Source organism: Zalophus californianus, chromosome 2, assembly GCF_009762305.2.
Source record: "Zalophus californianus isolate mZalCal1 chromosome 2, mZalCal1.pri.v2, whole genome shotgun sequence".
NCBI classification, from domain to species: Eukaryota; Metazoa; Chordata; class Mammalia; order Carnivora; family Otariidae; genus Zalophus; species Zalophus californianus.
Window position 1 is genome coordinate 200,248,616 of NC_045596.1, and position 12,685 is coordinate 200,261,300.

The window sequence follows — 12,685 nt, forward strand, 5'->3', positions numbered from 1 at the left end:
CCATGTGATTTCCAGTCTATTGGTGGCCCTTGTCCAAAACACTGCATTACCAAAGAACTTAGGGTGGTTCTCTGTATAATATTTTGGAGTGAATATATTTTATTTTAATATTTGAGAGGCCTAAGAGGACATAGTGGGATATCTCAGTAATAACAGTGAAAGACCATGAATACTTACCGTGTCATGTATTGGCAATGCTTGCCTTAAGCAAAGGTGTGATGAGATACCACAAATTTGTTTAGAGTCCAAAAAGGGACTGATTTAGAATTCAGACAGTTAAGTCTTAAGTGTTAGAAATATTGAGCAAACAAACTTCTCAACTACTTAATGTTCGAGTCCAAAAAGGTTACACAAAATAAATATCCAATTTTTCATGTCTGAAACAGTTTCTATATAAGTTGACCGACTTGAATAAACTCATGCAATATCAATACCAGAAATATATAAATATAAATATAAATCGTTTTCTTAATCTTCATTTTCTCTACTTTACTGTGTCATCTCTACTTCTACCTATCTCTCACTTTATTATATGCATTATATAGAACAATAGAAAATAATATATGTATATAATCTAACTATGTTGTATGCAATCAGACTACCTTATTTGTAACCTTATAAAATCATATATAAATATAAATATAATCATATATATGAAAATATGTAAACAAATCTTACACACGTGCATGCATATATATGTGTGCATATGTTCTCATCTGAGTAGAAAATTATCTTGGATATATCTACACCTAGATAGAGATATATGTATATATAATAATCCAAGGTAATTTTTGACTCTGAGTCACCTCCTCACAATCAAGTTAGTTTAAATCTTAAGATTAGGCCCTAAAGAAGTTAACTTAAATCAAACATGATTGAATATTAGTGGCTGGATGCCACCTGCCACTGTGAGTTGCAGAATGATACCTCTTACTGACTGAAATATGGGACTCTAAATTAGCACTTTTTCTTACTCAGACACAATTTTCTCAATTTCCTCCCCTTTTGTAGTGTTTGAATATTAAAATTGGCATGATAGCATCTCTTTCTCACTAAAAACAGAGTGTTTTCTATTCTATAGTATGGTACCTCAAAGTTATACATACATTTTGTACCTGCATTTTGTAACCTATATTTACACCCCATCTAATCTTTTCCCTCTGTACTACACAAGGGAATTGTTGGTCCAGAATATATTTAAATATTATGAAAATTAACTAAGAGTTCCACTTCACTCCACAACATGTTGAATGACAATAGGCTAGCCTTCTTACTGAGGACAACCATAAAACAACAAAACATATGAGACAATTATCTTATTAAAAAACAGACAGTGCATGACTATATTCCGTAGGAGAGATCAGGGAGTTGAGCCCATAATCACCCCATCATTCTGTATATTTTTCTTACCATTCAGTTGGAAAGTGGAACCTAGGTGGTAGGGTGGCTTGGTAAGGTGATGTGGTAGAGGGGCACCTGGGTGGCTCAGTCGGTTAAGCGGCTGCCTTCGGCTCAGGTCATAATCCCAGGGTCCTGGGATCGAGCCTCGCATCGGACTCCCTGCTCAGCAGGGAGCCTACTTCTCCCTCTCCCTCTGCCTGCCTCTCTGCCTACTTGTTCTCTCTCTGTATCTCTCTGTCAAATAAATAAATAAAACCTTTAAAAAAAAAGGTGATGTGGTAGAAATTATTCTAGGCTACTGAAATAGAACTTGCAGAACAGGGCCAGCTGATAATGGGACAGCCCCATAAGTCTGGTGAGCATTCACTGACTGAGGGCCAGACAGACAAGCATGAGTGAGACCAGTGATGCAATGACCTTTGGCTGCAGAGTTGAGAGTGGACCTGCGATATTAGAGGTCATACCCTACTGAGAAACACTGGACATCTGGCCAGTCAGAGCTCTCACTGTGTACCTAGCACATTTCACAGATGCAGAAAACTCCATGCATTATAAATATGTACCACTCCCTAAAATAAGAGGAACATGCTAGAACTAAGAGCAAAAACATGTTAGGACTAGGTCTGAATAGATCTCCTCTAACAGAGAATGAAACTGATGGCAGGACCCAGAAGATCTACAACCAGTTTAAAAGTCCACCAGAACAAATCCCAGCATCTTTTGAAGGAATGACATAATCCAGGCAACATTTTGTTCACAATGTCCAGCATACAATAAAAAATTACTACATATGCAGACCTCAGAACAATATGACCCATAGTCAAACAAACAAACAAACAAAACCATAGAATTAGAACCTGATCCTGAGATGCCCCAAATGTTGAAAATAATGCACAAGGACTTGAAGCAGCTATTTAAAATATCTTCACAGACTTAGAGTTAGGGTCATAAACAGATAGGCAATCTCAACCGAGAAATGAAAATAATAAAAACACAATCAGATAGAAACTCTGGAATTGAAAAATACAGTATCTGATATAAAAACTTTTCTAGATGAACTTAGCAGATTAAAAATGGCAGAAGGGTCAGTTAACATGAAGACAGATCAATGAAAATTATTCAATCTGAAAACAAAGGAAAAAGGAAAAAAAACAATAATGTCCCATGGGATAATATCAAGTAGTTTAACATACTTATAATTGGAGTTCTAGATGAAAAAGAACAGAGAAAGAATGGAGCAGAGAAATGGTTGAAAAATTACTGGTTAAAAGTTAACCAAATTGGGGAGCCTGGTGGCTCAATTGGTTAGGCAGCCAACTCTTGATTTCTTTTCTTTTTTTTTAAAGATTTTATTTATTATTTGAGAGAGAGAGAATGAAATAGAGAGAGCATGAGAGGGGCGAGGGTCAGAGGGAGAAGCAGACTCCCCGCCGAGCAGGGAGCCTGATGCGGGACTCGATCCCGGGACTCCAGGATCATGACCTGAGCCAAAGGCAGTTGCTTAACCAACTAAGCCACGCAGGTGCCCCAACTCTTGATTTCGGCTCAGGACATGATCTCAAGGTTGTGAGCTTCAGACCGTGTTGTGCTCCATGCTGGGAGCCTGCTTAGGATTCTCTCTCTCCCTCTGCCCCGCCACCCCCTCCCCCCAAAAAAGTTTACCAAATTTGTTGGGAAAACATAGCTCCCAAAAGCAGAACAAACCTCATTTAAATACATTTATATTCTATTACATATGGTCATTCACTTGAGTCGGTACTTCTGTATCAGGTTTCTGATATAAAAAGCACTTTACTTTGCACATTTAAAAGGTGAAAAAAATTTAAAACAGTTGAGAGTGAGTGATGTTTTTCCATAGAAATCTCACTTTGGTGCTGTGATACAACACCATGAGTTTTATTCCAGCAAAACATAAATGAATTCATTTATTTGATTAGGAGAGCTTGATTGGATTTCACTTCATAATACACCTAACTTAGACTATACAAGTATTTTTAGAATAGCATTTGGTTTATCTAAAGTTAGAAACTCAAGTGTTTCTTATAAAATCCTTAGAAACTTGGCCATTAAAATCTGTGTACAGAAAGAAGCAGAAATGTTTCAATATGGCAAGTATTTCTCAAATATGCTATTCCCCACAAAATTGACTACCTCCAAACCTGCATTGTATAGAAATCACAGGAAGTTGAGTAATAATAGTATAATTTACTCTCACTGTAACAACAAATGATGGGAAGGAATATATGCCTAATCTTAACTGCCCCCCCCCAAGATACGTGTTTAAAACTTTTTGGACAATCTGTACCTTTCTATTTTTTTATTCTCTTGTTATCATAGGTCTGGATCTTTGGGACACATATTATTCTCTATAGAAAGGGGGGTTACCAGTGACTTTTGCATTTCCACCAATGTTAAACATTATTATGTATTCAGTCTACTGAGAGTATCTCCTTCCTGATGAATCACCTTTTTTGAATCTATCAGAAGCCTTAGAGCCTGATGGGACATTTGAATAAATGGTAAAAAGAAAAACCAAGAGTTCATAAAACACAAAATAAAGAACATAAAATAAAAATATTTTAAAAACTCTTAAACATCAAAGAACTTATATTTCTAATATATTTCCATGATTTCAGATCATGTTTTCTTTGTTAGCAATCCAGTCTTTTATAGACTCACTGACTGAACTTTTCAAATGGATCTATCTTAGGAAGCTGCTTAAATATAACTACATCATTGGTTTTAGTTGCCTTAATCCTCTTTCCCATGAGATTGTGATAACGCCTACATTTTATCCAGGTAATAGATCTGTGATGACAGTGATTATAACAAAAATGACAACTCATCAGCTACTATGTATACTCTTACTACCACTAAGATGCTAGATTGCGTTCTAGGCATCTTGCACGCAGTATGTTTAATCTTACAACAACCAAGAGCAATTACCTTTATTATACCCCTTTTACAGTGAAGACACTACATGTCAAGGACTTGATTTGATCATTCACGTTTACTTAAGTTGTGTGAGCAAAGATTCAAACCCAAAATTATTTAACTCAATAAGTGTATTTGGTGTGAGTATAATGCTCTTTTATTATAAATTAAGTAAAAGAAAATGATCTTTTACTGAAGGGAGTCACATTAACCAAATATACATGAAAACAAAAGAAGTATTTAAAGAGTTTTAACTTCTTACTTATAAAAATTCTTGTTTCCCTTCTGCTGACTATAAATGTAAGCTCCTGTTTTCCTTTAGGAGGTCCTCCTATATCATGATGACATTGATATGAACACGGACATATTGAGGCTAATTTCTAGTCTTCATGAACATAACCATCAGTGAAAGTGTCCCTATCAGGAAAAAAAAAGTTAACCATGAATTTGATTTTGTAGAATACAGTATTTGAGGAACTTTCTAAACATTAGGATGGCATTATCATGATGGGTATTCTCTTACTGCCAACATACCTGTCTATAAATTAAGCTGGACATGTTCACCAATCTCGTCTCACTTTAGCATTATCCTTCACAGGTGACTTTTAAAAAATTGCTACACAAATTTTAATAACAGATATGATTAGAATAAAATACAAGAACATGGTTGTCTTGTTGGTGTGCTAAATTATGAATTAAATCAATACAGTTCTCTTCTATGTCAGGCTTTCCATTAGCACATCCATATAATAACCGTCACATACTAAATGATGAATCAGTGTTTGTTGAATGAATAATTATCTCGCAGAGTCCAACCTTTTGGTGTTTTTTGCAATATGACATTTTAATTGATATTACAACCATCACAGAACTTCTGAGCTTTAGAAGATGTTAAGTGTCATCTGCTTCACGATCAGTAAATAGATATCTTCTCAAATGACAGCCAGAAAACTGCTGAATGATCTGTGTGAGGAAGGATTGTAAGTTCACAGCAGATCCGTCAGGGAAAAAGGGTTATGATGGAGTGGTTATGTGTGTCATGGGCACAGCTGGAGAAGCACCAGCACGCATGTTTTGTGTTTGTCAGACATGATCTATTCCAACCTGAGGGTCAGCGCATTTTTCAGCGTGGTATGATAGGCGATTCCCTAAATGTCTGGTAGAGTGACTCTTCTCTGCTATACACATTTTGTCGTCTGTTTTCTTCTGACTTTTAAGAAGAGTCTATCTTTGTTCTCAAGGCTAGGTTTGAGAGTGCAACAAGTAAAGAGGCAAGAGCATTTGTAAATATTTTGGTCATTCTCAGAAATGGTCTCAGGATACATACCTGTTATTAAAATCCAGCCAAAGGTCACATTCTTTCTATGTTTGCTGGTGGCGCATTGTGTGGGAGGGCTAGAGAGAAAAACTTAACATTCTGTGAGAAACGGACTCAAGTACAAAAGGCAAAAAAACCCTTATTCTGGGTTAAAATCATCACCTTGATACACACGCAGCAGCTGCGGAGCTTGCTTTGCTGACTAAGGAACGTACGAGGGGCACACGTTGAGTGTAGACGTGTTGCCCTGCCTGTCGTTAGCCAGCGTCTCAATGCCTGTACTTGGTATGGATTTCATCTGGAGGGACCACAGCCATGCCAGCGCCCATTAACACAACTGCCGTTAGATGGGGTAACGCCAATGAGACCACTCACCAGTCAGTTTAAGCATACTCATTCATATTCCTCAGGCGTCCCTTGTGTTCCAACGTGAATTACCTGCAGTTGTGAAATATGACCTGGTTTGTCCAGAATAAAAAAAAAAAAAATCAGCTATTACATGAAGGGAGGCCCTTCTGAGTTGCTAATACCATATAGATCCTTTTTTTAAAAAATCCTCATTTTTTTGTATTATAAACACGTTTAATTTCAAAGTAGCAAGGCTTTGAATTTTCAGTTCTTCAACTCATCTTTTAATTTGTTTTGAAGTAATGTACTTTAGGAAGAATAATATGAAAATGTAATTTTCCCATCTGTAACTCATCAAGAGAATAATGGTATGAATCATAAAGTAAAATCCACATTACACATCTTCCATAGTAATAGATCCTATTAAAAAATAAATATGTCATCTGTTACACTGATGACCTTTGGTCTCTGGCTTTCATCATTTTGGTAGCAGCTCACTCTGTGTCCTTGTTCCTCATAGCTGTGTCCTGTGGAAATCCCGGCACGCCCACAAATGGCATGATTGTCAGCAGTGACGGCATCCTGTTCTCCAGCTCGGTCATCTACGCCTGTTGGGAAGGCTACAAGACCTCAGGGCTCATGACGCGGCACTGCACAGCCAACGGGACCTGGACGGGCACAGCCCCTGACTGTACAGGTTGGTGATCACTGTCATGGGCACTCAAGGCCATGACCATGATATCTACTTGACTGAGAAAAACTAACTTACTCTATAAAGCATTGTATTGATTTTTTTTAACACATAGAGAAAAAAAGATATACATATGTTTGATATGATGACCCTATTAGATAGTTTTAGGTCTTTCTTCCCTTTGTAATTTATATGGTTGAAACTGTTTTCAATGGTCAGTTTGGTTGGACATTGTAAAGCTGGGTCCGAAGAAAGTCTAGGTTCGTCCTCTCTGTAGATCATTTATTTTGCAGGGAAATAAGACAAGTGTTTAATTCTCTGATCACATTCCAAACACACTGTTCCTGACAGCCGGTCAGTAGTGTTGCTGTAATAATTTTCTACTTAATCACTTTGAATAGCAGCTTAAGGGGAGTAACTTGAAAAGAAACTGTGACTAATTCATTTAATGGTAATTTTGTATTTTTCTAATTTTTTTTTGTCATCTCCTGCTTGTTAGTTATAAGCTGCGGGGACCCAGGTACCCTGGCAAATGGCATCCAGTTTGGGACGGATTTCACCTTCAATAAGACCGTGAGCTATCAGTGTGATCCCGGCTATCTCCTGGAGCCCATCACGTCATCCACCATCCGTTGTACCAAAGACAGTACGTGGAATAACAGCAAACCGGTCTGCAAAGGTGTGTGTCAATACTTTTTTGGTCTTATTCACACACACAGAAGTGTTTATTGAGTTACGTTTTGCTGCATTTGCAAGCATTTATGTAGTCCTTCTGTGTGCTAGGAATTCTTGGAAACTCATTTGCAAATAAAGATCACTTCATTTTCTTAATACATTAATCTCAGTTTTATAGATGGGGAAACCGACTCACAGAGAGAGTGAGTAAATGGCTCAGGACACAAATCAGGAACAAGAGACACTGGGACTCAGATGACAGGCATGCTACTTCTAAGTCTGTGTGTTTGTTTTTTTTTTTTTAAGATTTTATTTATGTATTTGAGAGAGAGAGATAGTGAGGGAGAGAACACGCTCAGAGGACAGAGGGAGAAGAAGGCTCTCCACTGAGCAGGGAGCCCAACATGGGGCTTGATCCCAGGACCTGAGCTGAAGAGAGATGCTTAACTGACTGAGCCAGCCCAGCACCCCTAAGTCTGTGTTTTAAATGCCAGAACATTCCTCTCTGGATACACCTGTTAACCCCAGCTATATTAGGGCTTACAGCAGATATGGTGGGAAAGTGTAATTATAGGACTTTCAAGTCAACTTAGAGGAGCCAATCATCCAATAATGGCAGAGAACGTTGGTACCATGATGTCCTGGGGGGTCTGGCTACTGGGAAACATTTTTGACCCATGCCGTTGGACTTTCCAAGGAGAGTGGGGCAGGCTGAGGCCAGCCTAGTGGCCTGAGTGAAGGAGTGGCAGGGTGGACTCTGATGGTGAGAGAGGATGGGGCTGGTGGAAGTTGTCCAAAAGCAGGGGTCTGCATGGTTAGGACCCTTCCGCCAGCACTGCAGGGAGCACATGCAGGCTTTCTTCTCAGCCAGGCCAGAGTGGGGCAGGAGGGCCAGGGAGACAGCTAGGGCTCGAGCGTGGCTGGCCCAAACATAAACATGTGGTGCCTGCTCCTTCTCAGCCTAGGATCACAGGCAGTTCTGTGGGAGTTCCACACTGGACTGTGGGTGGTGGTAGTGAGGAAGGTGTCGTCTTCAGTGGGCTCTGAGAGACAGATGGGGCTTGGGTCTCACGTGGGCAGAGCTTGGTGGGAGGCCTCAGTGAGAGTCCGGTGCTCAAACACATGGCTTCCTCTCCCTTCTGATGCGGGCATGTTCTGGGACTGTGTTTCCCTCCTACCAGGGGGTAAGGATTACCAGATCTCCTGTTCCTCCACTGCTATCATTAATGCTGCACCTGCTGCAAAGTGGGCATTAGATGATTTTGACAAACTCACAAAGTAGTGTCAGGAGGGGTCTAGTCATCTGAGCACGTTGATGACAGTGGCCAATAAAATGGTCTGGCCTCTGGGATGTCACATGTTTTTGTCGAATTCTGTTTCCCTTTTTAATAGTCAATGCAGGGGTCATTGCCTCTGTGGCCAACCAGGTCTTTCCAGATGAGACCACTCTCCCCCTCTGAACTGGTCTCAGGCTCGAACCCTCCTCACACCCTGTGTGGAACCACGTGGCTCATTACTGCTTCCGCCTGGAGGACTGTCCACTTGCTATCCCTATCCAGAGCACTCATTCTCCGCCCCCTCCCATATGCATTCTCAGAAATATTGGTTGAAAACATGCCTAAGATAAAGGGTGGTAGAAAGGCCCATTTCCAGCTGCTGGGTATGCACGTGGGATTATGCGTGTGACAGTGTCTTCCTCATATAAGAATGTGTGAGTGTAAGCAGGCAGGAGAAAACCCGGGTGAGGATGAATATATGGGTGAGTTCCTTCTCCTGCTGCCTTCTGTCACTGGCAAACCTGCTCCAAGCTGGGAATCCAGAAAGCTCTTGGCTCTCCCAGGAAGATGTGTCCACAGTGCTTCCCAGCCCCCCGCACTTTGGTGTAATGGCCAGACCGGAAGGGGCCATGGGGGGCCAGCACGAAGGGCGGATCATCCTTGAGAACTGTGTTCATGCTCTGCAGCTCCACACCACATAAATGTCTGGCTCAGGGATGCTATAAGACACGGGCTGGGGATATCTCATAGAAACTTTGTAACCATGCATCTGCCTGGTTTTTAATAATTCAGCAAATGGTTCAACAGTCCATGTCTTCTAGATATTATATGCTATCTTTACATGTAAAAAATGCAGATAGTTTACTATCTGTATGCATACATCCAGAAGGTTGTGCTCATGTCATATGAGTGATTTGTCCTTGGGAACCACCATGAAAAGACAGACATTGAATATGAGTATCTCTTCCTTTTTTGCCTTGTACCTATTGAGGATGTCATGTTCAATCCTGCTTTCTTTTATAGTGTGATGTGTTGTGATCTAAATTAATGAAGAAATATTGGAGAAAAGTTTTATTATTTTGATCTGCTGTCTTCCTCAATAATCCTTTTATTAAAAGAAAGCAACCGTATGTGGATACCCTTTGTAATTCAGGTGAAGTTAAAATGTGGGCCATCTGAGTGTTCCAGCTGGGGTGGGGCCCTGAATGTTCCATCTCCTCTGTTCTTTGGAAACAGCTCTCATGTGCGGTCAGCCTCCTCAAGTGCCACATGGAAAAGTGGAGGGAGTGGATTTCCACTGGGGTGCCAGCATAAGTTACAGCTGCGTGGACGGCTTCCAGCCCTCCCACTCTGCCATTCTCTCCTGCGAAGGCCACGGCGTGTGGAAAGGAGAGGTCCCCCAGTGCCTGCGTAAGTCCTCCAGCAATGCTCCTTCCTGGGTCCCATTGCGCTGGACCCACGTGAACATGTTCCACTCCCCCCTCGCTGATAGCCATGCTACAGGATGCAGAGGCTCACATTCAAGGGCGCCCTGCTCAAGGTAGATTCTGCCCCTCAGTCATTGATGGGTCTAATAGTTACACCCAAAGATTTTGCAGATTCTTGTGACACAAGTTGAATAAGTTAACCTGACCCAGTGGTGCATACCATGAGCTGACTGCTTGTTGTCTTCCACAGCTGTGTTCTGCGGAGACCCAGGCACCCCTGCGGAGGGGCGACTCAGTGGCAAAAGCTTCACCTATAAGTCGGAAGTCTTCTTCCAGTGCAAATCTCCCTTCCTACTGGTGGGGTCCTCCAGAAGAACCTGCCAGGCCGACGGCACGTGGAGTGGCACACAGCCCACCTGCATCGGTAACAACTGCAAGACAGCCCCGCAGTGCTTGGGGATGAGGACATTCTCTCTAAAATCTGATCATTCGTGGGTCCACAGATAATGTTCCCATAGATCATTCTCTGTGGAAGCACTACGTCTGCTACTCTGGTTAAATTGTGCAAGCCAAATTTGTAATTGAAGTCAGGAGGCTATTAAAACACCTGCCAGGTTTTGCTCTCTCATTTCCATGTCCCCACCTCAGTGGGCAGGTGCATTCTTGCAGGGGAAGACAGCGTCAGTGAAGATGCAAAACAGCCGTCACCAGAAACGCAGCCTGGCTATTGCTTGGCAGCCGTTCCCTTGGTGCCCTGTCTCTTGTGCACGGTCTGTCCCCCCTGAGCCATCCGCACTAGCAGTGCTCGAAGGACTGGGGCAGTACCTTCTGGTGACTGGAGAATATGACGCTGAACCTTGCAAGTCAGAAGACGCTTTCCATGTGACTTAAACCCCGCATTTTTAGGTTGAGTTTCTGTCTCATGGAAAGGATTCAGATACAAGTTGTATTTGTCAAAAGTCAAATTATTAGTGGCATAGATACCAGAACGGTTCATTTCCACTAAGAGCAATTTCCTTCAGACCTCACTGCTAGAGACTCAAGTTTATTGATGGGTTAATTTTTTCACTCAGCTGTACTGAGCTGAAGAGTAGATGTCCTGCATATTTGCAGGAAACAATTAATGATCTACAGTCTTGGTTGTATTCTAAGAAATGGAATGATTTCTACTTAAAAACAAGGACATTCAGAAATAATTTCATTAAACCACTGTTTGTTTTTAGTAAGACTCACATGTACTGCTGCTTCATTTAAACTGTTGCTTCGCGCTTGCTATCTCTGTACTAAGACAGGGTGTCCCTCCCTCCCATAGGTTAGTTTCTCTTGAAAACAAATGTTTTTGTAAATTAGCTATTTTGTTTCCATACCAGCAGCTAGAGAGTACCAAATAATAAAGCCACATACTTCTCATTGCTCAACTTGTACATTTTTTGAGGAGGTAAAATGTCACTTTGGGCCTACCATATGCCTCAATTTGAAACATTCAATGTATTTTTCATTTGGAAGTCTCGAAGAAAACTAATTCAAGAAATTGCAATATTATAATGGATGACTAAGAGATGGCCATTAATTGAATCCTTAAGAACCAACGGATCATGTAATTATTGAAGATGGTATATCAGTAACCAGCCAATATAGTATGTTCGACCAGAAAATGGGAAAGAATGTTCATTCCAATACAGAATATAATATTCAGAGCCCTTTAGAATCTGGTAAAGGACTAAGGAGTAATATCTAAAGAAGAAGTGTGAAAGGAAGATGAAAATAGCAATTTACTTTAATTTTTAACTTTCATGCAAAACATCTTACACATTTGTCAAAACATAATTTTCTCAATTTTGTAAGACCTTTTAGTAAAAATATTGGAATCCTTATAATAACCATATCTGGCACTCATGTTTTTTCTTTTCTTTCTTTCTTTCTTTCTTTCTTTCTTTCTTTCTTTCTTTCTTTCTTTCTTTCTTTCTTCTTTCTTTTTCTTTCTTCTTTCTTTCTTTCTTTCTTTTCTTTCTTCTTTCTTTTCTTTCTTTTTCTTTCTTTCTTTCTTTCTTTCTTTCTTTCTTGTCTTTCTTTCTTTCTCTTTCTTTTTTTCTCCTTCTCTTTCTTTCTTTCTTTCTTTCTTTCTTTCTTTCTTTCTTTCTTTCTTTCTTTCTTCTTTCCTTTTTTTTCTTTTTCTATGTGAATTTCAGATCCTGCTCATAATACCTGCCCAGACCCTGGTACTCCACACTTTGGAATACAAAATAGCTCCAGAGGATATGAGGTATTCCATTTTTATTTTACTGTGTTTCTCTCTAAGTATAAAATAGAATTGATGCTTGAACATATGTGCATGTTTTTATGCACCCTGTCTGGTTCATGGTATATTTCTGAAATAAATACATTCAGAGAGGATTTCTGCATGATATTTTAACTGTCAAAATTGGGACAACTGGATGTATCTTTATTCACAAGGTAGCAATTGCCATATTAATTTCTGTTTGAAAGTATGCATAGTTGTATGCTTTTGGTCTCCTGAACTGACACGGCAATTCTCAAATCAGAGTGACTGATCACTGAATAGCTACACAGAGAGAGACCCTGCTTAGTGACCTGATATAATGGGAAAAGAACA

General features: G+C 40.1%; 1 protein-coding gene across 2 annotated transcripts in view; it reads left to right on the forward strand.

The window, feature by feature from the left end:
* The window catches only part of CSMD1 (CUB and Sushi multiple domains 1), a 2,028,797-nt gene that overhangs the window by 1,988,704 nt on the left and 27,408 nt on the right, over nt 1-12,685 (forward strand). For both annotated transcript variants that reach the window (XM_027598604.2, XM_027598603.2), the window contains 5 exons: nt 6,522-6,698; nt 7,192-7,371; nt 9,881-10,054; nt 10,322-10,495; nt 12,261-12,334. In XM_027598604.2, the coding sequence (XP_027454405.2) occupies nt 6,522-6,698; nt 7,192-7,371; nt 9,881-10,054; nt 10,322-10,495; nt 12,261-12,334 (779 nt within the window). The remainder of the gene's footprint in view (nt 1-6,521; nt 6,699-7,191; nt 7,372-9,880; nt 10,055-10,321; nt 10,496-12,260; nt 12,335-12,685) is intronic.